Source organism: Chaetodon auriga, chromosome 14 (assembly GCF_051107435.1).
Source record: "Chaetodon auriga isolate fChaAug3 chromosome 14, fChaAug3.hap1, whole genome shotgun sequence".
Taxonomy (NCBI): Eukaryota; Metazoa; Chordata; class Actinopteri; order Chaetodontiformes; family Chaetodontidae; genus Chaetodon; species Chaetodon auriga.
In genome coordinates, this window is record NC_135087.1 from 7899275 (window position 1) to 7924694 (window position 25420).

The 25420-nt window shown below is 42.4% G+C and overlaps 3 protein-coding genes across 6 annotated transcripts; 2 read left to right on the forward strand and 1 right to left on the reverse strand.

Annotated features, from left to right (window-relative positions):
- The first annotated feature begins 590 nt into the window (after positions 1–590).
- Positions 591–4860, forward strand: tspan37 (tetraspanin 37). Its single transcript, XM_076749281.1, has 7 exons — positions 591–749; positions 1855–2046; positions 2155–2229; positions 2342–2440; positions 3285–3437; positions 3567–3650; positions 4158–4860. The coding sequence occupies exons 1-7, from the start codon at positions 690–692 to the stop codon at positions 4233–4235; spliced, it is 741 nt and encodes a 246-aa protein (XP_076605396.1). The 5' UTR covers positions 591–689; the 3' UTR covers positions 4236–4860.
- Positions 4861–5578: 718 nt separating this feature from the next.
- elavl1a (ELAV like RNA binding protein 1a) lies at positions 5579–15624 on the forward strand. 4 transcript variants are annotated; one of them, XM_076748139.1, is made up of 7 exons: positions 5579–5713; positions 7284–7343; positions 10007–10199; positions 10734–10837; positions 11451–11604; positions 11727–11952; positions 12287–15624. In XM_076748139.1, the coding sequence occupies exons 2-7, from the start codon at positions 7308–7310 to the stop codon at positions 12609–12611; spliced, it is 1038 nt and encodes a 345-aa protein (XP_076604254.1). In that variant the 5' UTR covers positions 5579–5713; positions 7284–7307; the 3' UTR covers positions 12612–15624. The 4 variants fall into 4 exon arrangements, with proteins under 4 accessions (XP_076604254.1, XP_076604256.1, XP_076604253.1 ...); XM_076748141.1 differs by having other exon boundaries at positions 10019–10199; XM_076748138.1 differs by having other exon boundaries at positions 11451–11613; positions 12287–15622.
- A 421-nt stretch (positions 15625–16045) lies between these two features.
- slc1a8b (solute carrier family 1 member 8b) lies at positions 16046–25119 on the reverse strand. Its single transcript, XM_076748136.1, has 11 exons — positions 24825–25119; positions 23652–23731; positions 22784–22999; positions 20522–20564; positions 20211–20424; positions 19803–19902; positions 18458–18691; positions 18181–18375; positions 17959–18093; positions 17716–17860; positions 16046–16952 (listed from the first exon to the last, which is right to left on the reverse strand). The coding sequence occupies exons 1-11, from the start codon at positions 24987–24989 to the stop codon at positions 16806–16808; spliced, it is 1674 nt and encodes a 557-aa protein (XP_076604251.1). The 5' UTR covers positions 24990–25119; the 3' UTR covers positions 16046–16805.
- Between the last annotated feature and the right edge of the window lie 301 nt (positions 25120–25420).

The following is a 25420-nucleotide window of genomic DNA, read 5'->3' on the forward strand; positions in this document are numbered from 1 at the left end:
AATACTCTGCTACGAGTCAAAAGTCAACCTTCAACGTATTATCACCAAAATGTACTTCATGTAGATTAATCTACAGCAATACGTCATATTGTATAAGATCAGAGACTGTCTGGGAACCACATAGTAAACTTTTCTGCTTTGTTCTCAGGTTTGTGTCAAATGCACTTTGACACAAAAGGAGGAAGTTTTTCTCTACCCGTAAACGGTTTCTGAGGAAAAATTCGATTTCAAAATCACCAGTTTTGGAGATACATTTTTTTATTTATTTATTTATTTATTTATTTATTTTTGCAGTGGAAAGCTGCCTGGAAAACGGAAATACTCAAGTAAAATACAAGTTCCACATCTGGAATATGTCCATAAGTGAGTGATCGGACTCCAGCAGCGGACCACGGTGCTGATCACACCTCTCACCGGTTATAATTTCTCTAAAACACAGTTGAGGTTCGCCAAATCAAGGCGCAGAGATGTTTCCGCGTTCTTGTGGGATGCTGATCTTTGACCATCGCGGAAGGAAAGTTGCATTAGTTTGCAACAGAGCTCTGTAAGGAAAATCACGTGTCTGCCCGCTTCACCACACAGACCTGAACGTGAACGCTTCACGGTTTACTTACTGTTGCGCCGTCTTCACATAAGCGCATCTGCGGTTTTTTTGCGCGTTCGTCGCTCGCAGCGCTTCAAGTCTGAATATGAGTGACCGGAGAAACACTTCCACAACAATCCTACAGTTGGTGTGTCAACTTTTGTGGGTATGTATTGTACAGTTTTTGCATTCTGCCACTAAATATTCCCAAGATTTATTCTAAGCTGCAGTTAGCCAACGTGAAATTTATTCCAGTTTGAAATAAAAAGCAGAGCCACCCGTAGAAGAAATCACCTCTCTTGTTGTGTGTGAATGTAGTTTCCCATTTTGAGACATATGTCGGTTATGAGTGACTCTCAGTTGCCACATGTCATGTGATACAAGAGTGATTGTGGCGTTTTTTATAGACAGGAACTGACCTGAACAACAGTGTGAGTATTGCCAGCAGCAGTTCAGGACATGTCATATCTTAGCTTAGCATACAGACTAGAAACAGGGGGAAACAGCTCACCTGGCTCTGGTTAAAGGTATTCAAATCTGTCTACCAGCACTTCTAAAGGTCACAGATTGAAAAGTTATATTTAGCTTATTTTACAATTACAAGTTTTCACACTTTGGTTTTTGTGTGGATTGAAAAAACATGACTGACACGACCTGTTACTGTTGTTCCTGTTCCAATATCATAATTCATGTAGCTCCAGGACCATTATGTCACTTGAACCCAAACCACGATCTCCTCCTAAACCTAAACAAGCTGTTTTGTCTTGAACTGTGACACAAAAATGGAATTAATGATTGAAGTATAAATCTAAAAGTAATCACTCAATAATGTAATCTCCACTCTGTGCTTCATCCACCACTTGGTCTCTATCTTTTTGGTCCGATGATGGTCCTGCAGCAACATGAACTATGAAGCTGTAGGAACAACACCAACAGGGTGATATCAGAGGAACAGTTTTTCATTACCTTTGGACAGAGCCAGGTAAGCTTTTTCCTGCTGTTTCCAGCCTTCCAGCAGCGGTGGGCTGCCAGCTGACAGTGGCGCCCGGGGCCCCAGTTCCTTTTGACACCATTGGTCAGGTGGTGATCTTGTTGCATGTTTTTTGTGGAGTTTATGGAGGATACCCCAGGTGAACACGGGGAGAACATGCAAACTCCACACGGAAAGGCCTCTTAAAGGGCAGCAGGCACCGAAGGCATGTTGATGTAACATAAAGCCATGAAGCACTATCCTGTCTCACCATATCAGTCCTTATTGTTTTATTAACCAGGTGGTGGGGTTGTTGGTGGGCCTGAGTGGAGTCTACCTGCTGATGACGTACAGACAGAGCAACTTATTTTTATCTGACACCTACATCACCCTGCCAGGTGTCCTCGCTCTCGCCAGCGCTGCGTTCTTAGTGGCCACCGGGTGTTTCGGCTCCTGCCTGAGTCTCAGGGATTCCACCTGTCTGCAGGGACTGGTAAGGTGTGTGTGTGTGTGTGTGTGTGTGTGTGTGTGTGTGTGTGTGTGTGTGTGCATCAGTATTTGGACTGTGCATAATGACATAATGAAGTGTTTTCTTCTCTAGTTTGTTTATCTGCTAGTTTTGATCTTCTGTCTGGAGAGCACAGCTTCAGCCTTGGCTTATTTTCACTCTACAAAGGTACGCAACTTACACGGAAATTCATGTGCATTGGGCAGTTTTGTGTTTTCATGACACTGCAGAAAAAAAACTGCTCTTTGACCTTCTTTTTGTGCACTTCTGTTTTGCTTAGCTGGACACAGATGTAGCTGCCCTCAGTGGAGTGTTTCAGAAGTACACAGGCAGCAGCCAGGACGCCAACTCTCGAGCTATTGATGTTATGCAAGAAGAGGTTTGTGTTCAGTCATAACTCTTGTGAATTGGGTCATCCTACCTGTATAACCAAACATCTGGCTAGCAGAGCACAAATATGCCATTCACATAGGGAATGTAAAGTAAATTTTGGCTAGGCACTTTCAGGACTCACCCATCCACATTACAAGTCACATCCCATCTTCCACACAAAACGGTGCCAAACAAGGGAAACTTCACCAATGGGAAGCCTTTTGGGTCGACACATTACAGGCAACTAAACTTCACTATGTTGCTCTGTAAGTCAGCTTTGTTGGACATTGATGGTCAAATGCCGCCATCTACTGGAGTGTTTAGAGAGCTACACCTTGTCCAGGCGGCACCACCATGTCCAATATTCCTGATGGTGGAACATCACGATAAAGGACCTTTTGTTCAATGACAGCAAGTAGCAGGGACATGAACAAAGCAGCAACAACAGTAGCTGAATGCTGAACCCTGTGGTCAAGCACCTTGGACCCACTTCCACTAGATGCTGTCCAGTGAAAGTAGATTTCTCCCATCTTCCCTTGATGGCAATTTGGCAATGTGTTTCTCCTTTAAAATGATATTTTGGCTTTAAAGAGGGGTATGTCTAAGAGGTATTTGTCTTGATTGACAGATGGCTTAAGTTACACTCATTTACTCCACCTCATGTCCAAAAAATTCAAACCTCAGGCCTCAAATCCTCCATTCATGAACTTACGGTGCCATCAGAGATGTTTTGTCTTCAGGAAAAAAACTACACCAAAATCCTGCACTTACCCTCGCTTCAACTGAAGTTCTGTCTTGGTTCCATTTTATTCTGATTGGGCTAAAGTATTTTGTCTTTTGTTTCCTGATAGTTGCAGTGTTGTGGTGTCCATGACTACAAGGACTGGCTGGAAACCTCCTGGTTTAATTGTACAGGAGGACTCTTGGTTCCACGCAGCTGCTGCAACTCTACTTTCCCCTCCTGTAATGGCACTGTGGACCAGCCATGGCAGCTCTACACACAGGTAGACACGTGCATCCATGTATTCCACACTCATAAACAAGATAAAGCTCCCCCAGGAATGGGTGTGATTGGATCCCTCCTTTTCTCTGTCTTTTTTTTTTTTTTTTTTGAGCGTCTCTCCCTCTTTCAGGGCTGCCAGGTGAAGCTGCAGATGGCCTTACAGTTTGTGCTGAGTTTTATCATCTGGGGCTCCCTGTTGGTTTTTCTGTTGGAGGTGCGAAAGACTGCATGACATTTTAAGATTTACACACTCAGCACTTACAGAGCAACATTATCATTCGTCATGTTTCTGACCAACCAGTGAATTTAAGTAAAATTGCTTATTTTGTCCAACAGTCAAAACCCCAAAGCAATTAGTATATTTTCATTGAAAACATTTTCACTTAAAAAAAAACATAAACGATTAGAAATATTGTTGTCAGTTAATCTTCGCTCACTCAGTAAATTGATTATCTGATTAAATGTTTCTGCTCTTGTGGTGTGAAGTGAATTTTTCAGACCTCTCTTGCTGAAAACAGCCTCTTGCTGCTTGAACCAAGGCTGAAAACAACTAGACTGAACCACAATACCTAAACAATGAACTGAAAGATGTTAAAAAGCTTCTTAGAGCTGAGGGGAAATATACAGTCTGTTAAGTTGCGTAAATTCATTATTGAGCTTGTTTTTATTATTTGGCAGCTAACCAGAATCCTCCTCTCCTTTCTTCTCTGTTATCATGCAGGTTGTTTTGTTTCTGACGGTGGCACAGCTGATGAGGGACCAACCATTAATGGAATATGAAGTGCTGGACAAAAGCTAAAGACGCTGTGGGACAGAACCGTAGAATTAAAATAATACTATATGTTATATCATATTGAGTAGATGTGCATCAAATTATAATCAGGATTGCCACGCGAGTGATTGTTCCTGTGCCGCAGTCCTCTCACCTGTCCCCAGTATTTTTACTAGAGATAAAAAGTATTAATTTATTGATAATTCTGTTGCGATGAGTGTGGTTTACATGTAGATGTTTATTGATTTAAATGTACTGTTGCACCATTCAATTTATTTGTAACAATGTTGTATGATACTACTGATTGGTGATAAAAGGGCAAACAAATCTTAGCGATGGATCACATCTTCTGTATAGTGACAAGATTGGGTAGTATGGATTACATGTAATAAGGATTACATAAACAGATTAGGAAAAAATAACCAACTATAATCAGCCAAAGGAATATTTGTGGAACTAAAAATTACGTTACAAATTACACACATTGCCTTGGAATTTGTATTCATTAACTGACTACATTTCAAAATAATCTGATCCAACCCTGTTTACTGAATATCAGTTGTTTTTTTTAACTGTCTCTATGGACGATTGTTTTGATGTATTTATTAGGTAGAATCAATTTCTGAAGGGAAAATAAACTAAACTAAAGCTCACTTGCTTTCACTGCGCTGTTGATTACAACTGTATTGCATATTTCATGATCTGAATACTTGTTCCTTGTATTCACCACATTCCTTGTCTTGTTCCATATATACATTCTCTCTATTGTCAATAAAATGACAGTGTACCAAGAACGAGTTCTGGTTGCATATCACACTGTACCTGCACCTGCACCTTAACACTGATTAACCAACATATTTTGTATTAAGATTAGTTTCATATTGCACCCTAGTCTTTGCATCATAATGGCCACTTCATCATATAATTAAAGTACCTCCAAAACAATTAGTTTAGCCTGACGATAACTTCAAAATCTCTACCTGACTTTATGAGTAATACAGTATTTATGTTGCAGCAAGCCTTTTTCGCTGTAGATCTACAAGATGTAGGACAAAGTATGGAAGACCAAAACCACTTAGTCTGTTACTGCTACTTCCAATTAATCCACGTTAATATCCCCGGTAAATGCGTATAAAGCTACCATTCTCCATGTCTCCATCAGATTACAGTTCTTTACAAACTGAAAATGCATCAGTCATTTGATTCAACTCCTTCAAAAACAATAGCACACCGCTGTTATTTGACAAGGATCGATGCCCCACGTGCTTGTCACATCGTTTCGCCCTTTCTCTCAGCGGGCATGTTGATTTCGCCCGTGGACCACGCTGTCTCCTCTGCAGAGGCGTGGCTGGACGTGAGTGGGCGTGGTGGGACACGTCACGTAGCTCCTTCCTCGGTTTCTTCGCTAACGTACGTGAGGCCGACTTGGAGGGAAGTGAGCGTCGCTAAGAAGGGAACAAAACAGGAGGAGAGAACAGAAACAGAAACTACCCCACTCAAAGCTGGTGAGATTTAAAACGTTGACATGGGTTCACTGAAGCCACTCAGCTGTGTACTTTCATATTTCGGTGTTTGTCAAATGCGAACGGCTGCCATGCCGCTCTCGCGGCCCGTGCAGCCGTTGATTAGCTTGCGGTGGCTAACGTTAGCCTCCGTGGCCTGTTAGCAGGCCGCTGGGGTTTAGGCGCGGGGACTGAAAAGCATTGATCCGACGCTCTCCAAAATAGGGCCACGGTGCTCTTACGTTAGTTAGCCGGCAGGAGACCGCCACGTAGTCTGTCCTCTAAGTGTAATGCGAATGGTTGTATTGTCTGTATGCAATGTAGATAAGAATAGAAACACTCTGTCTTGTTTTTGTCGAACCTTTGTTTACCCGTCGAAGTTAATTAGAGAGCGAGACTGAGCATGCAGCGGGCTAGCATGCTAATGCTAGTAACGCCAGTCAGGCCTCTGCACGTTTCCAGATCAGCTAGTGAACTGATGAGCTGTTGACCTGTAGTAACAACACAAGTGCACCAATAAAGTGGAGTTTGTTTTTGGAGGGGGTAACGTTAATCTTTTTATGTAGTGTTAATGTTGATCATCAGTGTCGGCGTAATCTGTGACGTGATCACGAAGGTAATGGTGCCCGTTTGTAGCACTGTAAAACACTGGAGAAATATCACAGCAGCTTTCACTATCACTGCAGACATTCAAGTGTTGCAGTAAAGCTGCTCTTTTAGAGGGAGCAGGTCACACTGTGCATTTAGTTTCAAACTTTACACAGCTCGGGTACACTGGACTAGTTTTCCACCACGAGTACTGGTGCACATTACTGAAGAATGCACTGGCACAATTCAATTGAAATCCCTTTATTCTCTGTCTTAATAGTGGCCAATGCTTGAGTAATGAACGTAATCGGCTTTCACTGTTGTCTGGGATTATTCTTTGAGACATAAATGATGAGTGCGTAGAGATTTACAGATTTAACTGCCTTAAAATTAACCCAGATGATCCAGCAATCTGTGCTTTCACCTGATAGTCAACATTGTTTTTCATTGGGAGTTTCTGCAGATCATACAAACCAGTACAAGCAGTTTGGTTTCATGCCGAATAATTTCATGATGTACAGTTAATTGATTACAAAAGTTGGCAACCGATGTGGCTCATCTGTGCAGCGTGCGTGGTGAATGACAAGTTTTCAAGCTTTGTGCTCAGCAGGAAATGATGTAAGCACGCAGCGATGCACACAACAATACAGACTGATCACTAGAGAAAGAAGCCAGTTGTAGTTCGGTAAACAGACCCTTTTGTAATTGTGTATGAGAAATTCCCACGTCATCTCTCTCTGCACTGAGCTTGGTGGTACTTCAAACAGAAATTACAGGTGTGATTCATCTAAAATAGCCTTTTAAGCTGTGTAATTGTTATGTAGGATATCCGCCCTCTTTAAAGCCTTTACATTGATATTCTCTGTTTGTCACTAACCTGGTTGTTATTAAACATTTTCTTAATTTTATGTTCCTCAGACAGTGACTTTTTCTTGTTTTCTCATCGCCACATTGACTGATGTTTTTTTTTCTTATCCCCTTCCAGCTTCAGGAGCAGTGAAGTGTCTTCATGGCAGTTCGTCGAGGACACATTAAGTACTTGAAAGTGAGTACGAGATCTCTGCTTCCGTTTCGTACAGTACTACATTATTTGACCTTATCAACTGACTATAATAGCAGAGCAATCAGATATTTTTGGTTTTGTTGGTTGAGAAAAATGCACCAACTCACTGCAAAGTTACCCCTCATGCTGGAAATCAGACAGAGCCTTGTTATCAATTTCTTTGAAAGACGTCATGACTGGACACAGTGATTTGTTATTCCTTTGCTCGAACTTGTGATTGGATATTTATTGGAAGTTGGGTAGCATTAAGAGAAATCAAAAACACACACATGCCAGCTCCCACTGGCCCGTTTACTGATTTAACACAGGACTCCCATTCATCCTCTCGGGCAGTGTATCTTACCCACCAGAATACACAATCACAACCCTTCTCTTGCATGAATGGACCTCTGTTAGGTTGACCGCTGCATCGGTTCGCTTTTCAGGCCCAGTCCCATTTCGGCCACCAGCAAATGTGTCCATGTGGACACGCTCTGCTGAACAGATAGCGGAAGCAACTTTTCAAAAAGTAGTTTGAAGTCTGGCTCCATTCTTGTTGTGGCCACGTAACTTCGTTCACTGAACTAATCTCGGACCCTTTAGACCGACGTGTGACTTACCTGCTATACCAGCGTAAAGCTTGTTTGTAGCCTTTAAATTGCAATGCATTGTTTAAATTACAAGATGGCTTAGTGTAAACCACAACGCTGAGACCAATTTACAGTGTAAATCTAGTCACATGCTTGTGCAGTATAATTAGCTACCACCATGTGGCCTTGAACCCTTTCAACCTTGGGTTTCTTCTGCAGTGGAAACTGTAATTACACAGCGTGGACACATTTGTGCCTTTTTGACCAAAAAGTAACATGAACTCTGGAACCAGTGGAACTAAATTGGCAAATAAAGTCCCATCTGCACAGAACTGTTTGCGTTCCCACCTCATTTGAAGAACCGCGAAGATTCAGCAAATCAATGAATGACTATTTTAAAATGGCTCGTAGTTTAAGCATAATTTTCAAAGGCAAGGAAAGGGCGACACAGTCATCCTGTTATTTTTTATATTTGCGGTGCTGTGACTCTGATAGATATCACTCTGATGTGGTAAACGAATGACAAAGAGATGTACAGAGATGGAAAAGGAGACCGAAAAGCCCCAAAAACAACCAACCAGAGTGTCTGTCTCCAAAGTTACTGTTCTGCAGGATGTTAGGATAGTTATTTATTTCAGCTTTAGGACGTAATTGCCATGAAACTATCGACAAATAGTCTCATTTCTCGCCTTCACTCGCTTTGTTCTTTCATGACAGCTCCCCCTCTCCTTTGTTCATTCATGTTCGCAGCTCATTCACACACATGCACACACTCCCTCTTTCTTCCCTTTTCATCATCAGGAGGCCGATAGCAAAGCTTGTCTTTAGCATTAATAAGCAAAAATGTCCATTCCTGTTCCTAAATCTTAACTGGACTACTTCCTTTTTTATGACTGAAGCAGTGCATTAGTTGCTGTCTGTGTTTGACCACTCAGTGACAGCCTGTCTTTTCTCCACCTCTTCTCTTCTCCACCCGTTTTTTTTTTAACTTAAAAATTCGATTAAATGTTTTTCCCCCCTCTACAAAAATACATGCACATGTCTGTTGTGCTGTTGTACCCACTGTTTGCTCTAGTTTGCGTGTTATTGAATCCCCGTCAGTGATGTAATGGGTTCGTTTGAGGAAGCAGAGGAGAGGCGAGGTCAGTGAAACCTGACGAGTATAAATTATAGGAAGTCTATGGGATACTGATTGTTCACTTTGTTTTGACTTTGTGCTGCTGGCCACTGAACAGCTGACTAATTTGAAAGTAATGTGTTTGAATTGATTTCCTTTTGTGTCTGTCCTTTGGTCGTTCCCTGTCTAGGTGTAGAGTTGACAGCCTTTAGGAGCTTGCATGTTTTTAGGGGCTTTTTGTAAGCAAAATATTTTAGGACCATTGCAGGGCCAGACACGATGAGTGTTTTCATTATCAGTTAATCTGCTGAATGGTGTATCAATTAATTAAATGTGTTATCAATTAAAATGCCCGTCATAGATTTCCAAAGCCAAAGGTGACCAATGTTGTGAGCTTGCTTTGTTTCATAGTGATTGCAGTGTTTCTAGTAAAAACTGAAGAAATTTGGGTTCATCATATCCAGCATTGTATAGATCCTCTTCTACCAAATCCCTCTATCTTACCAAAACAATATCAGTGTAGCTCTCAGGTAGGCATGCAAGTCGCTGCTGCCCTCTGGTGGTCAAAAATTTAAAACTCTTGGGTACAATGGTTCATAGCGTTTGACTGGTGTGTTGTCCTATAATGTGCCACTAAATCGAGCTTTGTGTGCATTAATGAATTTAAAAGTAATACATAAGTTAGTTTTCCTTTTATGTGCTGCAATTACTAAAGAAATTCATTTACTAACTGCAACTAATTGCTAACTTTCAGTCATTTGCACAGGATATTTGAAAAAGAATATCAAATTGTCACGTTTGAGAAGCTGGATCCAGTAAATGTTGTAGTAGAAAATGACTGAATTGATTAGTCAACAATCATAATGGTGGATAATTTTCTGTCCATCAATTAATTGTTTCACCTCCAGCTCTGCGTACCCCTGTGTACTTACCTTCCTCTGTGTTTTTCGGCTCATCTGGCCGACCTACAGGAGGTGTATGACATGTCAAACGGTTATGAAGACCACATGGGAGGGGACGAGGGGAAGGATGCCAAGACCAACCTGATAGTGAACTACCTGCCTCAGAGCATGACGCAGGACGAGCTGCGGAGCCTCTTCAGCAGCATCGGAGAGGTGGAGTCCGCCAAGCTGATTCGAGACAAAGTCGCAGGTATGCTACTCTCTGAAGCGATAAGACCTGTGACAGACCAGTTCGACGCTTAAACACAAGATTTTGTTTTAAATGGCAAAAGATTTGTGTTGCAGCCGTAGCAAAAATGCAAGTTTTGGCTACAACCTTTGTGTATCAGTGGTGGTTGAGTGAGTGAGCTGAGAGTAGTTTGGCCCGTCACTCACTGTCAAATGACCATGTCTTCACTGGCAGGATATCTACTAAACACCTGTTTTCTGGCTCCTCTGTGATTTTTTTTATAATGTAACTTTCATTTGAAAGATATCCCAAATTGTTTTCCTGCTTGAGTTGAGTTGTAGTTTGCTCAAAACTTTTTCACCACCACAAAGTTTTCATTTATTCCAACCAGTCCAGCCCTGTTGAACTGTAGAGAGTTTCTTTGTTTGTTTGTTTAGACTAGCATGCAATGTTAAGATTTGGTTTTGTTTTTAAATATTTATTTGTTTGCAGATTTTTTTGAACTATACAACGTTTTTTTGTTTTATTTTATTGTTTTCCTTTTTTTTTCTCTAGGCCACAGTTTAGGGTACGGATTTGTTAACTATCTTAACCCTAGTGATGCAGACAGAGCTATCAGTACACTGAATGGACTAAGGCTACAGTCCAAAACTATCAAGGTAACGTGCAATAAGGTGTTCTACAATTCTCAAACCAAAGATGTCATGTCATTTAACTCTCCTGTGGCTCCTGTGCTGTCCGCTAACTAGCTAGTACATGTCAGCCCGAGGAAGTGATACTGCTTTTACAGCTCACTTACTGCCCTATCTGACATGTCTGTTGAGTTTGACTTTAATTTTACTTATTTTATTTGACTTTCTGTCAAATTCAGTGTATTTAATTCCTGAAAAGGCACCTTTTCGATCAGTTTAATTTCATTTTTTTGTTGCAGTAGTGTTCTTTTATGCTTCTGACTTCGCTCATGTTTAGTCAGACCAAAGCCTTGATACCTGAAACCACTTAGGTGACAGTTCGCTCATTTTGTTTAGTTTTCTTTTATGACCTTTTAGTCCAAAACGTTTTTTAATAGACAAAACCAGATGATCGGATGAATGAGTTGATGATTGTAACTTATAAAGCAGCTGATATAATTGCCCCCGTAAATCCAAAAATTTGTTAAGATGTCAGCAGTTTGATAGATTTAACTACTTTTGATAGTTTTTTTGTTACTTTGTTTTTCTACACGAGTATCAGCAGAGTTTTAATCAGGCAATCGTTGCTTCCCGTTGCCAGGTTTCATATGCGCGGCCCAGCTCTGATACAATAAAGGATGCCAACCTGTATATCAGCGGCCTGCCAAAGTCCATGAACCAGAAGGACGTGGAGGACATGTTTTCACGTTATGGACATATAATTAATTCTCGTGTACTTGTTGATCAGGCCACAGGTACGACAGGTGAATGACTTCCTCGCTTTTTTCAAAAATAAACACACAGACTTTGGTTTAACAGTCGGAAAAAGTCTCAGTGTCACTCGCAGAACATGTGGTCACCAGCTGCTCTCTCATAGGTGTGTCCCGCGGGGTGGCTTTTATCCGCTTTGACAAGCGGGCGGAAGCGGAGGAGGCCGTCAAAAACCTGAACGGCCAGAAACCCCCCGGAGCCTCTGAGCCGATCACAGTGAAATTTGCCGCCAACCCAAACCAGGCGAAGAACACGCAGCTCATCTCTCAGCTCTACCACAACCAGTCCCGGCGCTTCGGGGGGCCCTTACACCACCAGGCACAGCGATTTAGGTGAGACGAGTTGTGAGCGTTCACATACACTGGCTGCCCAATTTACATGAGGGTTCCTGAAAACACTGGTCCTTTTAGTCGTCTGTCCCAATCAACAGCAGTTGAATATATCAACTTGAGCTCTGGGAAATTGTGATGTACGTTTTTTTTTCTGTTTTGTGACTTTTTATGGGGCAAAGAAATAATCCAAAGTAATCTACAGACTAATCAATAATGAAGAATAATCATTAGTTGAAGACCTGAAATGATCGGCTTGGTAAACATGCTGTTGTGTTTGCGTCAGACTTGTATTTTAGCGTTACTGTTTACGGACCATTAACGCTCTCATTTCCAGGTTCTCCCCCATGGGTGTCGATCACATGGGCGGCATGGGAGGTGTCGGTGTCCCGGGAAACTCCACCTCCGGCTGGTGCATCTTCATCTACAACCTGGGCCAGGACGCCGACGAGAGCATCCTCTGGCAGATGTTCGGCCCCTTCGGCGCCGTCACCAATGTGAAGGTGATCCGCGACTTCAACACCAACAAGTGCAAGGGCTTCGGCTTCGTTACCATGACGAACTACGAGGAGGCGGCCATGGCCATCGCCAGCCTGAACGGCTACCGGCTCGGAGACAAGATCCTGCAAGTGTCCTTTAAGACCAGCAAGGGCCACAAGTAGAGAGAGCTGGACAATCCGGTGTAGAGGAGAGCTGGAAATGACCCGTGCCAGGCTATTATGGCCGAGAGCAAAGTCTGACACACCTGTTTGGGTTTTAGTGTAATCAGTTATGAGACGTTCACTCTTCTCCACCTTTGTACTCGTCTAAAAGTGTGTTTTGTTCTGTTTTTTGTTTTTGTTTTTTTCATCTTTATACTCATGTTTGGGGTTGAGGACACCCAGTAGTTTTAATTTTTAGGGAGGGGATGGAGAAGGCAAATATCCCATGACGCCCCCCGAGATAACCTCTGAAAATTAACTAAAAAAGCAAAAATCCCGTCTGTGTGTGTGTTGCATGTCTAATTGTTGGGACTAGTTAAAGGAGGGAGGTAGGCAAACGGTTCATGGCACTGCACTGAAAATGCAGAGCGTCAGGAAAGCCCTGCGGATTGTTCTCCAAGTGTCGACATTCTCGTGGATGATTTAGTCTGAAGAAGGCGAAGAACAATATTTTGCCCGTAGCCAGTAGGTCGTTAAATCCTGCAAAAGCGGCGCTCTGTTCAGGGTCCTCGTCACAAGTAGGAATAGATGCCTTAAATTATCATCCAGTGGACGCACACCTAAAATACCACTCACTGTCTGGAGTTAATCTAAGAGCAAAGCACTTTTAAACAGTTTTAGCTCACCATGAATATCAGTCTTTGTGATGTTGATCCGACCCTCCCACCAGGTTAGTGATTTTTAAACGGACGAGCTCTGGAGGGAACTGTTTTTGTTATCCCTGCGTAAAGTGTCTTTTTATGAGAAGTTGTGTTTCGGGAGAGTCCTGTTGAAAATGAATCACCGGTCAGTGAGTAGGGAATTAAGATGGACCAAAAGCAGGGAGAGATTTGATCCTATAACCCCAGAAGAGTTTGCAGAGCAGATTTTCTCAAGGTAAATTTACCCCTTTTTTTTTGGTTTTGTTTTTCTTTTTGATTTTTGCAGAGGTACTAAGTTTATATCTGATGCTGACAGAGAGCAACTTCACTTTGGCTCATTTGTTTTGTTTTTTCCTTTCATTTAAATTTCTTTTTGTTTGAAACAGTCTTTTCTTTCTGAAGGCAGATTTTTATTTGTTACTCTGTAAGTTACAAACTTGTTTTAACAGAGTGCTTTTCTCAAGTTTGGAGAGAAATTAATGGCCTTTGTTATTGATTTCAGTTTAGAGTTGCTTTCTTTTCCTTTCTTTCTTTTGGTTGTTTCACTTTTGAACATAAACCATTAAATTTTGTTTCTTTTGCCGAAAGTTTTGTTTGGTTTGTTTCTTTTTTTATTTACCTTTTTAGATTTGCTTTGGAGTTTTGTTCTGTTATTTTTACTAGAAGCGAATCTGCAGTGCTGAAAAAAAAATTCCCAGGTCAAGCAAAAACAGGCTGTTACAAAACGTGTTTCAGTGGGGGGGGCCTTTAAATGAGACTGACTGAAAGCAACATTATGCAAGAGTTGGTATTTTTTTTTTTTTTCTTTTTTTTTTTTTGTGACGTGGCGCCCCTCCAGTTCTTGACTGCAATGCATGTATACACCACTGTCGTAAGTATAGACAGCTGTACATGGCTGGAAACCTCGCACCCCCCAGTTCTCAGAGCTCCGAGCAGAGTCAGCTAGCTGCATGGCCAACTGAGCTAACTAGGTAACAGCAGCGGGTAGTGCTGTAAGGTCCTTACGCTCCTCTACATAGTACAAGAACACGCGTACGGTGTGAAGAGTGGGAACAAAGGAGACGTGGTTGAATGGTGAAATAGTTGCATAATGTTGCTTTAAATTAACAACATGTGGACCAATGTTAGCTGAGACAGGGTTATTTAACCTGTATACACACTTGAGGGAAAATGGCAGTCCATGAAGCACCTTTCCTGAGATTGCCAGATGATTTTGAACCACTGAAGAACAAAATAATAAGTACACTGAAGCTGTATGTTGGCACTTTCGGTACAGTCGTCTTTTCAGCAGTTGTGAGTTGCATGCCAGGCTTATTTATCGACATCTGGCAACATGACACGTTTGATCCGTCGACTCCAGTGTAGTTGTCTACGGTGAAGGCAGAGTCATTGGTCATATTTCAACACAGCTAATAAGTACACACCGCTCACATGCAGATGTAGGCCTTTACATCCAAACCCACTGCTCTCATCTTTAATGGGGACAACTTTAAACTGGATTTAGCTTTGTTTACTCGATCAGCGACACACTTCTCCATTTAGAGACGGTAATTTGCATATCACAGCTCACCCTCTACGAGTGCTGAGTTTGGTGGATTGCCTTGTTCTCCAAGATGATTTGAAGGTGGAGCATTCGCATCGGTGCTGTGTTTTGTTCTTGACCACAAATTGAACAGAGGAACCAGCTGGTGATAGTTACAAGCAGCCAGTGATTCTCGTGAGCAGCACCTGCACGCACTTTTAAAACTAGTCGGCTTCATTTAATGCGTCTTAATCTCCCCTCTGAAAGGAATATTCCCATCACAAGCTTCAGATTTTGGTCTTAAAAGTGCTTTTTGATTAAGTATTTCCATGTTATTTTTGTGTCACAATACTTTGTGCAATATTTCCTGACTTGCTCAAAGCAGGTAATTGAAATTTGTTGTAGTTTTGGACTGTCACCTTTTTTTTTTTTTTTTATCTTTCTTCTTTTCTACTGACGTTTTATGTTACTGCTTAGTTTTCTCAGCAGTCTAGTTGGAATTGCATGAAAGATGCAAGTGAATTTGTTGTAGGGGCAGTCAGAATAAACTGCATTCCGCCTTAATTTATAAGTGAAATTGGTGTATTTTCCACCAGAGGAGGCGCAAATATTTATTTGACAATGTATGAGGTCATAGTTGTTACTTTATTGGAGTGTTTTTAATGATTGGTTTTTGTTTTCTTGGTTTTGAAGGACACTAAGTTGAAGTCCATTAAATGTCTTCTAACATTGAATCATTTCAATAAAAATGGCTTTTCAAAATTGAAAGAATTAAACGTCTCTCCAGAAGCTCATTGTGGATTTGCTGTAAGTCGTTTTCTTGACAAAGGCTGAGTGTGTGGACGTCAATGCATGTTTGGACTTTTACATTAGCGAGGTGATGGAACATAACCGCATTGAGTTACGATTTAGTAGCGTTTGTGTTGTGGTTACAGGTAGCTGGATGATGGATCTTGTCATGTCAGCTGGCCCCCAGCTGGTCACATGGTGTAGGACCAGTTATTACCTCCTGAGACCAGATGGGGGAGATGTCTGCATAGACATTTTCTGCACACCACCATCCCTAAGTTTTTAAATCAGTCAAACAAATCAGGCACAACAGGCCCTAATAACTAAAACATTCACAATTAGGTCTAATATTATAGATTGCAGAAGCAGAGTAGGGGTTTCTGGCACAACTTCACAAACTTCCAAGGTAAAAGTCTGAAGAGGCAGCTTGACTTGTAGTAAATAGAAGAACTTTATTGTTAGGCCAATGCGTTTGGCTTCATCAGTGTCACCATGAAACATTACAAACATTCAAACAGGGCTGGTGTGAAGCACAAAAACATTCCAAAAGGTAAATAAAAAAAAAAACAGATTTCACCTCTAAAACATAACATTGAAAGGGCCTTGAACTCAGCAGGTTTTTATTAGAAAACACACAAAAGCATTGGTATAAAAACACAAATGATCATCTAATTAGCATAAAGTAAATATGTATCTATCCATACATGCATTGTCTACCATCACTAAAGGTTCACTTCAACTCCTCGTCTGTCGGTTTGTGTTTACTTTCAAGTCTTGCAAGTTCTCAGATTTGTCAAAACTGAGATCATGTTAAGGCAACGCGAAACCTCGACCGAGTCCAAACCTGCATTTAAACTTGATCAGAGCAGCCCTACTGTGAACGTCTGTCACCACCGACTGATAAACACTAATCCATCTACTGCATGTCAGTGCAACACGTGTCGTGTGTGTTTAAGATTACATGTGAAACTTTGTGCATTTCCTCGTGACCTCCATCTAAACTGAAGGTTTTTGTTTTCAACATGGCACAGGCAAAATCCCTTTTAGCCACTGAGCCCTGACACCGCAATGTATTCGATCATTGGTCTCATCCGCAGGATTTTAATCAAACTGGATGTTTCCGGGCCTCGGATGCCGCTCCCTCCGGTCCTGAGAGGTGAATCCACGTGCTGTAAAAGGCAGTGTCCCTTGCTGTCCATCTTCTCAGACTTGGCAGAGGTTGTAGCAGGCCACAGGCCTCTCCAGCACGCTGTCTCCGTCCACCTCAAACACATAATCGCAGCGGTGTGCGATGAGAGGAGCATCAGACAACGCCACGCTTTGATTCCCAAAGGAGATCACTGTGTCTCTCTGTAGGGGAGGACAGCACGGTTATTGAAGATAATAAAAGCAGTTCTCAAATTCAATGTCAACTTGCCAGAATGTGTTGAAATATCAAAACAAAGGGGGGGGGAAATGACTCCAAAAAGTCCCTTTTTTCCATTTTTCATGATCCACGACTTAGTGAAAGCCCCTGAAAACATACTTTCTCAACCAGCTTCTTACTAATAGCTGTGGGGTCCTGCATGAATGTTACACAATATGACATATTTCAGTCAGGACACATCTGCATTTGTGTTTTTGCCCTCCTGTTTCTCACCCGTTTCGAGTGGGAGGGACTGCAGTGTCCATGCAGCAGAGTCTTAACTTAAGGCATAAATTCAGAGTCTATCACTTTCAGCCATTGTTGACATTTAAATGTTTGCTTTGTGCCTGTTAGGATCAGGTTTCAGTGGGGATTTCCCTCTCTGGTTTACCCCATTCACAGGTTAAGTCCAATTAGGGTGGAGCCAGGAAGAGTATATAAAGCCACTTGAGCTTTGACTGTGAGAGAGTTGCTTTGAGGTTGTCATAGTTCAGTTATATATATATAGACACACGCACACAAATGTTATTTTATTTTTTCTGGGACTTTCTGCCAGACAACCACACTAAAATCCTTCATCTATGTAGAATTACAACCATCAATGCTACCAGGTGTAAATGTCAGTTTGTCCATTGCTTTGCTTTGCACTTAAGTCCTCAAACATGCATGTGCACTTTGACCTCAACAATTCAAAGTTATCCTCCTTACCCTCTGGGGGCCACCTCCATTATTGGCAGCAGTAGTAGTTGCAGAAGTAGTGGCTGCTTTCTCAAAGTCCTTCTTGCATAAATGAGCCATAATCCCAGCAGCGAAGGCATCACCGAGAACATTGATCATCGTCCGGAACCGATCACTGAGAATGAGACGGGAAAAAATCATGAACACGCTGCTCCGACAGTTCCTATAACATCCAAGGATGCTCTATAATATGATCACGTTTGTGGGACTCACAGGACCCAATCGATGGCCACAATAAGTGAGATGTCAGCAGGCGGTAACCCCACAGAGGTCAGGACAATCACCATTGTAACCAGGCCCGCTTGAGGTATCCCAGCTGCCCCGATGCTGGCTGCCGTCGCTGTTATACTGACGAGACAAGTTATGAAAGATGTTATGAAAGAGTGTGTTTCTTGACACATAAAGGAGGACGATGAGCTCAGAGTTTACACTCACCTAATAGTGACGAGCTGGCCGAAGTCCAGGTCATACTCATTGACCTGAGCGATAAAGATGGCCGCCACCGCCTCGTACAGGGCCGTGCCATCCATGTTGATGGTGGCTCCCACTGGCAGCACGAAGCGAGCGATCTGCCGGTCCACTCCGCAGTTCTCCAGGAGACACTTCATGGTGATTGGCAGTGTGGCGGAGCTGCAGAGGAAGAGGACGGGAAGAAGTGGTCAGGTCAGGGTACCCAGTGGAGATCTACCAAGAAAAAATCCTCTCCCCTTACCTGGATGACGTGGCCAGCGCGATGACAAGAGCCTGCAGCAGCCCGCGGATATAGGGGAAGGGATTTTTGCGAGTGAAGAAGAAGAAGAAGAGAGGCAGCAGGATGAGGCCGTGCACAAACAGGCCGGACAGCACCGTGATGAAGTACATGCCCAGCTTCTCTCCCAGGTGGGCCGGGTCGTGCATGTCCAGGATCTTCCCTGCCACGAGGAAAACGATGCCGAAGGGGAAGTACCTGCGTGGAGAGGAGGAGGTCAAGATCATGGATCTCACATTTCACCTTGTGGCTCCGCGTGCGCACAACAAAAACAGTCTTCACTTTCTCATAATCTGAAAAGAAGAAACTCGAAATGAGCTGTAAAGGGTGCAGCTTTACTCTACTGAGACATATATTTATATTTTCTTTTGTTTTGGAATTTTTATCCTTATATTCCCATTAAAACTTCCTAGTTTACTGTACGCCAACCTTTTCAGCACAGCTTCAACATTACAACACCCTGCGTTTCCATGCACACATAGTGAGACTGTAACAAATAAAACTTTGAAGGCCGTTTCCTCTTTTCAGTTGGCAGTGCCCCTGTGCACAAAGCCAGGTCCGTACACAAAGGTTGTCTATGTTTGCTGTGGAAGGACTTGATTTGCCTGACCTCACCCTCATCCAACACCTTTGGGATTAGTTGCTGACAGTGAGCCTTATCTGGTCCAGCATCAGTGTCCGACCTCTCTAATGCTCTTGTGGCTGAATGTGAGCAAATCCCCTCAGCCGGGCTCCAGACGAGAGGACGCTGTTACAGCAGCAGATTAACACCCTTTGCAATGAGATGTTCAAAAATCACACATGGGTGACGTGTGTACGTATTGTATATATTGTAAATTACCATAGGGTATATAACACTTGTGCAATATTTTCTTGTCTTCTTGTCCTCTGACTTCTTGCACTCTGGTCTGTAAACATGTGAATTTCTCCCCATTGTGGGATAAATAAAGTCTATCTTATCTTATCTTATCTTATGTTCGTGTGGCCGCGATGTTTTCTCGAGCGTCCACCGTCACAAAACAATTGTATTTGCAGTTACAAAAATTCAGCACTAATCTCATTAATGGAAGTGCCCCGTTGGTCCATTCACTCGGATCTCGGGTGTAATCCAGGAGTCGACTCATCAGCTCCCGTGGGAGCAGTAAGGACACTTGAAACGCCACCAGTGACTCTCTCAGATCTATTTTTAGATGTAATCTGGCTCTGTACTGTGTGTAGTCTGTCTTTTTTTGGATTGTGTTTGCGTGACACAATATCTCCTTTTTTGAATGTGTGTGTCTGTGTGTGTGTGTGGGAGATGCAGTCTTACCACATGGCAGCGTTAATGATCTTCATGACGCACTCATTGATGCATTGGCACACGTTGACCAGCGGAGCTCCACGTTCTCCCATCTTCCCCAGCAGCAGGCCTGAGAACAGACAGTACGTTCACGTGTCTCTCTGGGGTCACCCCGTGTGCATAGGTTGTAACTAATTACGTAAGCAATAATAAATTATTTACTAATGCTTTATAGATCAGATATGGGGGGGATTTTTCACAATCTGGCAACCCAAAAGTTGTAATGGCTTATAACTGATCTATAAAGCATTCGTTAGAATTGGCTTTAGAGATTATAAACCCTTTATAAAGAGGTGTTTGACAGTAGTACCAAGATGTTTATCTTCAATAAATACTGATTTTTAAATGTTTTCTGTGACATAATGATGATTATCTCACCCATCGTGGCTGAGAAGATGACAATCCCCAGTACGTTCATGCCCTTGCTGGTACTGGGGACGATTTTGTACTTGATGTCAGGAGCTGGGGTGATCTCCAGGAAGACTGGGTGGCCCAGTTGAGGGTTGTGGTAGTCGGGCATGACGTACACATAGTTTGCCTGAGACTCTTTGACATCAGCGCTCTGCACAATAGGAACCAGGTCTGTTCGGTACTGGAGGGGGACGAAAGAGAACCACAGAGAGCTGATGAGCATGGACTCGATGAACAGTGCTGCATAGTAACTCTGAGTTTCCTGTTTGTCTACTCACCTGCTGAAAAGTTGCTTCAATTAGGTTTGATGGGATCATGTTCCTGGAAAAGACAACATGCGGGCACATTTATCAGACCATGCCTGGAGTGAAATAGACAATTCAACTGGCCAACTGACTCGTGGCAGTGGTGAACTGTATCTAAGTATTTACTTCAGTATTTCCCAGATTACTTCTATTTCATGCACTTTAAACTTCTACTCACTTCATTAAAAGGGAATTCTTGCTTCACTATGTTCATTTGACCATCGCAGCTACTCCTTACTTTACGCATGAAGATTGTACATTGTATATAACATTGGAGCTAAATTAAAGCTCCACCATGAGCAGAGAGTAAAATGCCACTTATGTGTGTATGCATCTGTAGTTCTTCTGCAGGGACTATTACTTTTGATGCTTTAAGTACATTTAAGTAAATGATCTGAATACTGCCTGCACTGCTGTCTGTGGAACTCATTTTTGCTATTTTTCACAAGAATAGCTCCAAAGTAAACTCAACAACACCGAGGTATGACACATTTTCACTCAGCATACAAAAACAGAGAAAGGCCTTTACATGTTCACAAGGTGGAAGGCGAATGCGCACGGCCAGCATCGTGTGCTGGGACAGTATTTATACAGCATGCGTCAGCATCAGTGAACCCAGGCAGAAAGCTTGTCAAACACGTAAGAGGACTGAAATGTACACCTGGTCTTTGGCTTACTGCAGCACAGCAGCCACAGCTCACTAAAATAAGGGTTTTAGGAGAAGGTATTAGTGGATCTCTGGCATGAATGGCCCTGCAGTAAGCCTGAGCACACACACCAGACTGCAGACTTTCTCTCACAGAGCATAACATTGCACAAGGACCTTCTGAGAAAGGGCAGGCTTAACAGATCACAATTAAGTGTCTCCCTATTCTTAGCCGAACTGCTGCGTAGGAGCGACACTGCAACAATCTTACTTTTTGCCCTTCTCTTTCTTAATTTGATGCTTCCCCTGCTAACAGTTAGCAGTCTAGATGTAGACTCAAATAGTGATCAGTTTTATGTCATAATTGCTTAAAATGTGCTGCCATTTTATGTGTTTTATCATATATATCTTTTAATCCTTGCAGTTCGCTAAATGTTAGAAGAAACCACATTTTCAAGAAGCTTCAGTTGCTGAGAATTTCGTGATTTCTGACTTCCCAGTGTTTCACGGTGAAAGCCATTATGTCAGCTCACAGGATCAGTGAGGACTCGAGATTTTGTGATTAGGGAGCTTCCTCTTCCTGGGGAAGCACAATAGAGGTCACAAAGTCTGAACTGGATTTGTGCTGGATTTAAGTGGTCTCTACTGGTTTTTTGAAGGTGTTTAACAGCATTATTCAGCAAATCCCCGTCTGACAACACTAATAAGATAGAGGAGTGGAAAATCTGGAATCTCCTGAAAAGCTCACACCAGCAGGGGGATTTTCTCCATCTTATAGAAGCGGAGGTGGTAATAGTATGTGTCTTACTGTTTCTGATGGGTATTCTGCTCAGGACAAGCATAAAAGTAAAAAGAAGCCTACTGAGAGGAGATTATCTTTATTACTCTTAGCCATGCTAGCGACTCTAAGGGTGTCAGTCTGTCGGCCACTTTGGTCGAGACTAAAATATGTCAAGAACCATTTGATGGATTGCTATGTGGTGACATATATTCATGGTGCCCAGAGGATGAATCTTGTTGGCTTTGGTGATCCCCTGAGGTTTCATCTAGCGCCATCAATAGGTTAAAATTTTCACTTATCCAGTGAAATGTCTCAACATCTACTGGATGGATTGGCACCAAACTTTACTCTCAAGCATTCAGTTACTCTGAACCAGTAAGAAAATCTCAATGTGAACTTCTGGTATTTTATTAAGATAATTATTGACGAAAAGTTTGAAACAAGTTAAATTCTGTCACATAAAAACTGTGAGGTAAGAAGACAGATCGTATCTGACAAACGACAAGCACATAATGCCTTGATTTAAGATATTTAGTGCAGTTCATGACATTTGGTGATCCCTCTGACTTTTTCCTCTGCTAGCACTGACGGTGTAAGCGTGTTAGCATGATGATATTAGCACTTAGCTCACACCATTGCTGTGCTTAAGTACAGCCTGACCCGGCCACTAGCAGGCCTATTAACCCATGGAAGGAGGAATTATATTGAATTATGTCAGAGGTCAGACACAGAGCAGCATGTAGAGCCGGTGGGTGTTGCCGGCTCTCTGTTAACATTGTGTGTGGTGTTTGTGCCGGTCGATATTAACCTGATGAGGTCCAGCAGAGCGTCAGCAGAGGTCATGACAGGCCCTGAACTTGCATGGTGGCCATCTTTCTCCGAGCCCGTCCCCGGGTGGATGATGAGCACCAACACGATGCCGACAATGACGGCGATGAAGGTCGTCCACAGGTAGTACGTAATGGTGAGGACTCCCAGTCGACCGCTCGCCCTCGTGTCCATGGCTGACAGGCCGGACATAAGACTGGATGGGAAAACAGGAGGTATCCGATTATCTGAACAGTTCAAAACAATGAACTAACAACAAATCAATTGAAACAACAACTTATCAAAAGTGAAATACATTGTTTTTGTGGAGCATTATTCTTTAGGGACATTTTATTGCTGTGAGCTTTTCGCTGCTCAGTTTTTAAGATTGTGGATTTCCCATGTTAAAATCAGCATTTTAATTACTTTAAGCTGAAGAGGCTGGGAGGAGGAAGAGGAGGAGGAGGAGGAGGAGGGAATGATGTTGAGCATTTCTTTCCATGTCTTAATTTCTTCAAAATCTTGAATTAAATCATTAACCTTAGCCAAGTTAACCACGAGGATTACCAGACTACTTACTTCTAAAGAAATACTCCCCAAAATATTTATTATTTTAATTTAAAATGCTACATTGTACTCATAATCAGAATTAAGCTTCAGGTACAGAAATAAATATTAAATAAAAACAATCTGCATATTAGATGAAGATCCAGCTCTAACCGTTCCACTGATGAGACTTTCCACGAAGATGTGCCAGTAAAAACTTCATATCCACAAATCCCAGTGACGGTGAGGTTATGTGTGGGAGGTTTTCTGTGCTCGGTGCTTTATCTTACAAGTGCAGTAACACAGGTTAGAGCTTTTCTTACCTGGAGGTGATGAGTGGCAGAATCAACATCTTTAACATCCTCATCAGCAGCTCTCCAGGGAAGGAGAAGTAGATCTTAGCCTGTGTGAGAGACAAACAATTGAGGCAAACCTGGCTGGGGGAAACTCTTCTGCTACGGTGGAGTAATGTGTGCAGAACTTTGCAAAACAACTGTTTTGAAAAGTCACATCTATGAATGCATCTCTTGTTTGCTATTTGTGTCTTTCTTTGCAGACGATGATGCTGTATGTTTTAAGGGCCGCTGCCAGCACACAACACTACGCTGCTGAGTACGATGGGCAGTAATCATTGATTCCGGCTCGGCCAAAATGCATAAGCTACTTGGCCCATTGAGCATCTTATGTCACTGCAGTGAAATGCCAGGAAAACATGCAGGCCTTAAAGTCACATTGAAACATTTAAAAATAATTTGCTGAAGCCCGCTGAAAGACTTTGATGAGAGAAATTGATCATGAAATAACAACAAACACTTTTTTTTTTTTTTTTTTTTAATCAAACTTCATTATCAAAGAGTTTTATCAGACAAATAACTGATGGTCATATTCTGATTTGGTATGGCTAACTTGTTAGCACATAGTTGCCTGTTTACACATCCAACAGTCACGAAACATCATTTATTTTATTATTGTTATCATATTATTAAGTTCAATATTCACTCTCTTTTAGCTCTGTTTTGGTCTCCACCATCTCCTGAGGGAAATATTTGGCTCTTTAGGTACTAAATTCTCCACTATGTTCACAAGAACGTGGGCAGGTGCTGAGCAGGTTGTGTAGGCCTACAGGAGCTTTTTAGAGTTGCTGCGGCCAGAAATGACATGATGTGAATGAAGTGAACCAAAACAAAACCCTACAGACTCTAAAACCAAAACAATGAGTTAGATGCTGTAAAACTTCGTAAAGTTGGGGGGAACTGCAGATCTGGGGTACAACTCTCTGTGGGTTCATCACAATGAGCGATGCCTTCTTTCCAGTACCCAGGTGGTTCAATTTTGACAAAAAACATTGCACTGCACTTCTTCTGACATCTTTACCCCCCCGATACACCTAATTTTTCTGCTTCTATCTGCTTCTACTATCACTATGAGATACTGTCACCCATCCATCCATCCACCTATCCATCCATCCATCCATCCATCCATCCTTTCATTGATACCTGTGTGGACAGGTTGAGCGACCGGAGGAGAAATCCAAGCACACATCCCGTCACTACAGCAATGACGGACAGTGTCAGAAGGCCATTCCTCTTGCAGTAGTCCTTCACATACGCCCTGACTTTCACAGACACAATGCTCTTCAACATCTTCTCCAAACACTCCATAATATTTCAGGCTCGTCCGTATCCCAGCAGGCCCCCCCACCCCCCAGAGCAACTATATAGATATCCGAATATCCTGGTGAGCTCGGCCGTCAGTATGTATCCCACAAGATCCGAGGCGGAGGACAGCCAGTGAAACTGATCAAATGCAGTTCCTGTCTCGCACTGAGGAGCTCATCCAGTCTGAGAGAGGAAGTGTTGACTAACTGATTCCCAGTAAAGCGCTGCCTAAAAGGATTATCCCTATCCCATGCTAACAGAGGCTCCGCCACAGCCACTTAGGCTTTATTAAAGAGGCTAAAGACAAGACTTCATGGCTGATTAGCTCCTCCATTTATAGCTCATTATGAGTTATTACAACCCGCCTCCAAGGCATCCCATTCATGAAGCAGGTGCTTGAACCATGACCTCTGTGACTTCCATTCAGCTCTCAT

What these genes read in the sequence shown, in the direction of transcription:
- tspan37 (XM_076749281.1), top strand. Translation starts at nt 690, where the DNA reads ATGAGTGACCGGAGAAACACTTCCACAACAATCCTACAGTTGGTGTGT. An exon ending in CTTATTTTCACTCTACAAAG is followed by an intron (nt 2,230 to 2,341) that starts GTACGCAACTTA and finishes TGTTTTGCTTAG; the next exon opens with CTGGACACAGATGTAGCTGC. An exon ending in TTGATGTTATGCAAGAAGAG is followed by an intron (nt 2,441 to 3,284) that starts GTTTGTGTTCAG and finishes GTTTCCTGATAG; the next exon opens with TTGCAGTGTTGTGGTGTCCA.
- elavl1a (XM_076748138.1), top strand. Translation starts at nt 7,308, where the DNA reads ATGGCAGTTCGTCGAGGACACATTAAGTACTTGAAA. An exon ending in GATTCGAGACAAAGTCGCAG is followed by an intron (nt 10,200 to 10,733) that starts GTATGCTACTCT and finishes TTTTTTCTCTAG; the next exon opens with GCCACAGTTTAGGGTACGGA. An exon ending in TCAGGCCACAGGTACGACAG is followed by an intron (nt 11,614 to 11,726) that starts GTGAATGACTTC and finishes GCTCTCTCATAG; the next exon opens with GTGTGTCCCGCGGGGTGGCT.
- slc1a8b (XM_076748136.1), bottom strand. Translation starts at nt 24,989, where the DNA reads ATGGAGTGTTTGGAGAAGATGTTGAAGAGCATTGTGTCTGTGAAAGTC. An exon ending in CGCTCAACCTGTCCACACAG is followed by an intron (nt 23,732 to 24,824) that starts GTATCAATGAAA and finishes TCTCTCACACAG; the next exon opens with GCTAAGATCTACTTCTCCTT. An exon ending in GGCCAGCTCGTCACTATTAG is followed by an intron (nt 18,094 to 18,180) that starts GTGAGTGTAAAC and finishes TTGTCTCGTCAG; the next exon opens with TATAACAGCGACGGCAGCCA.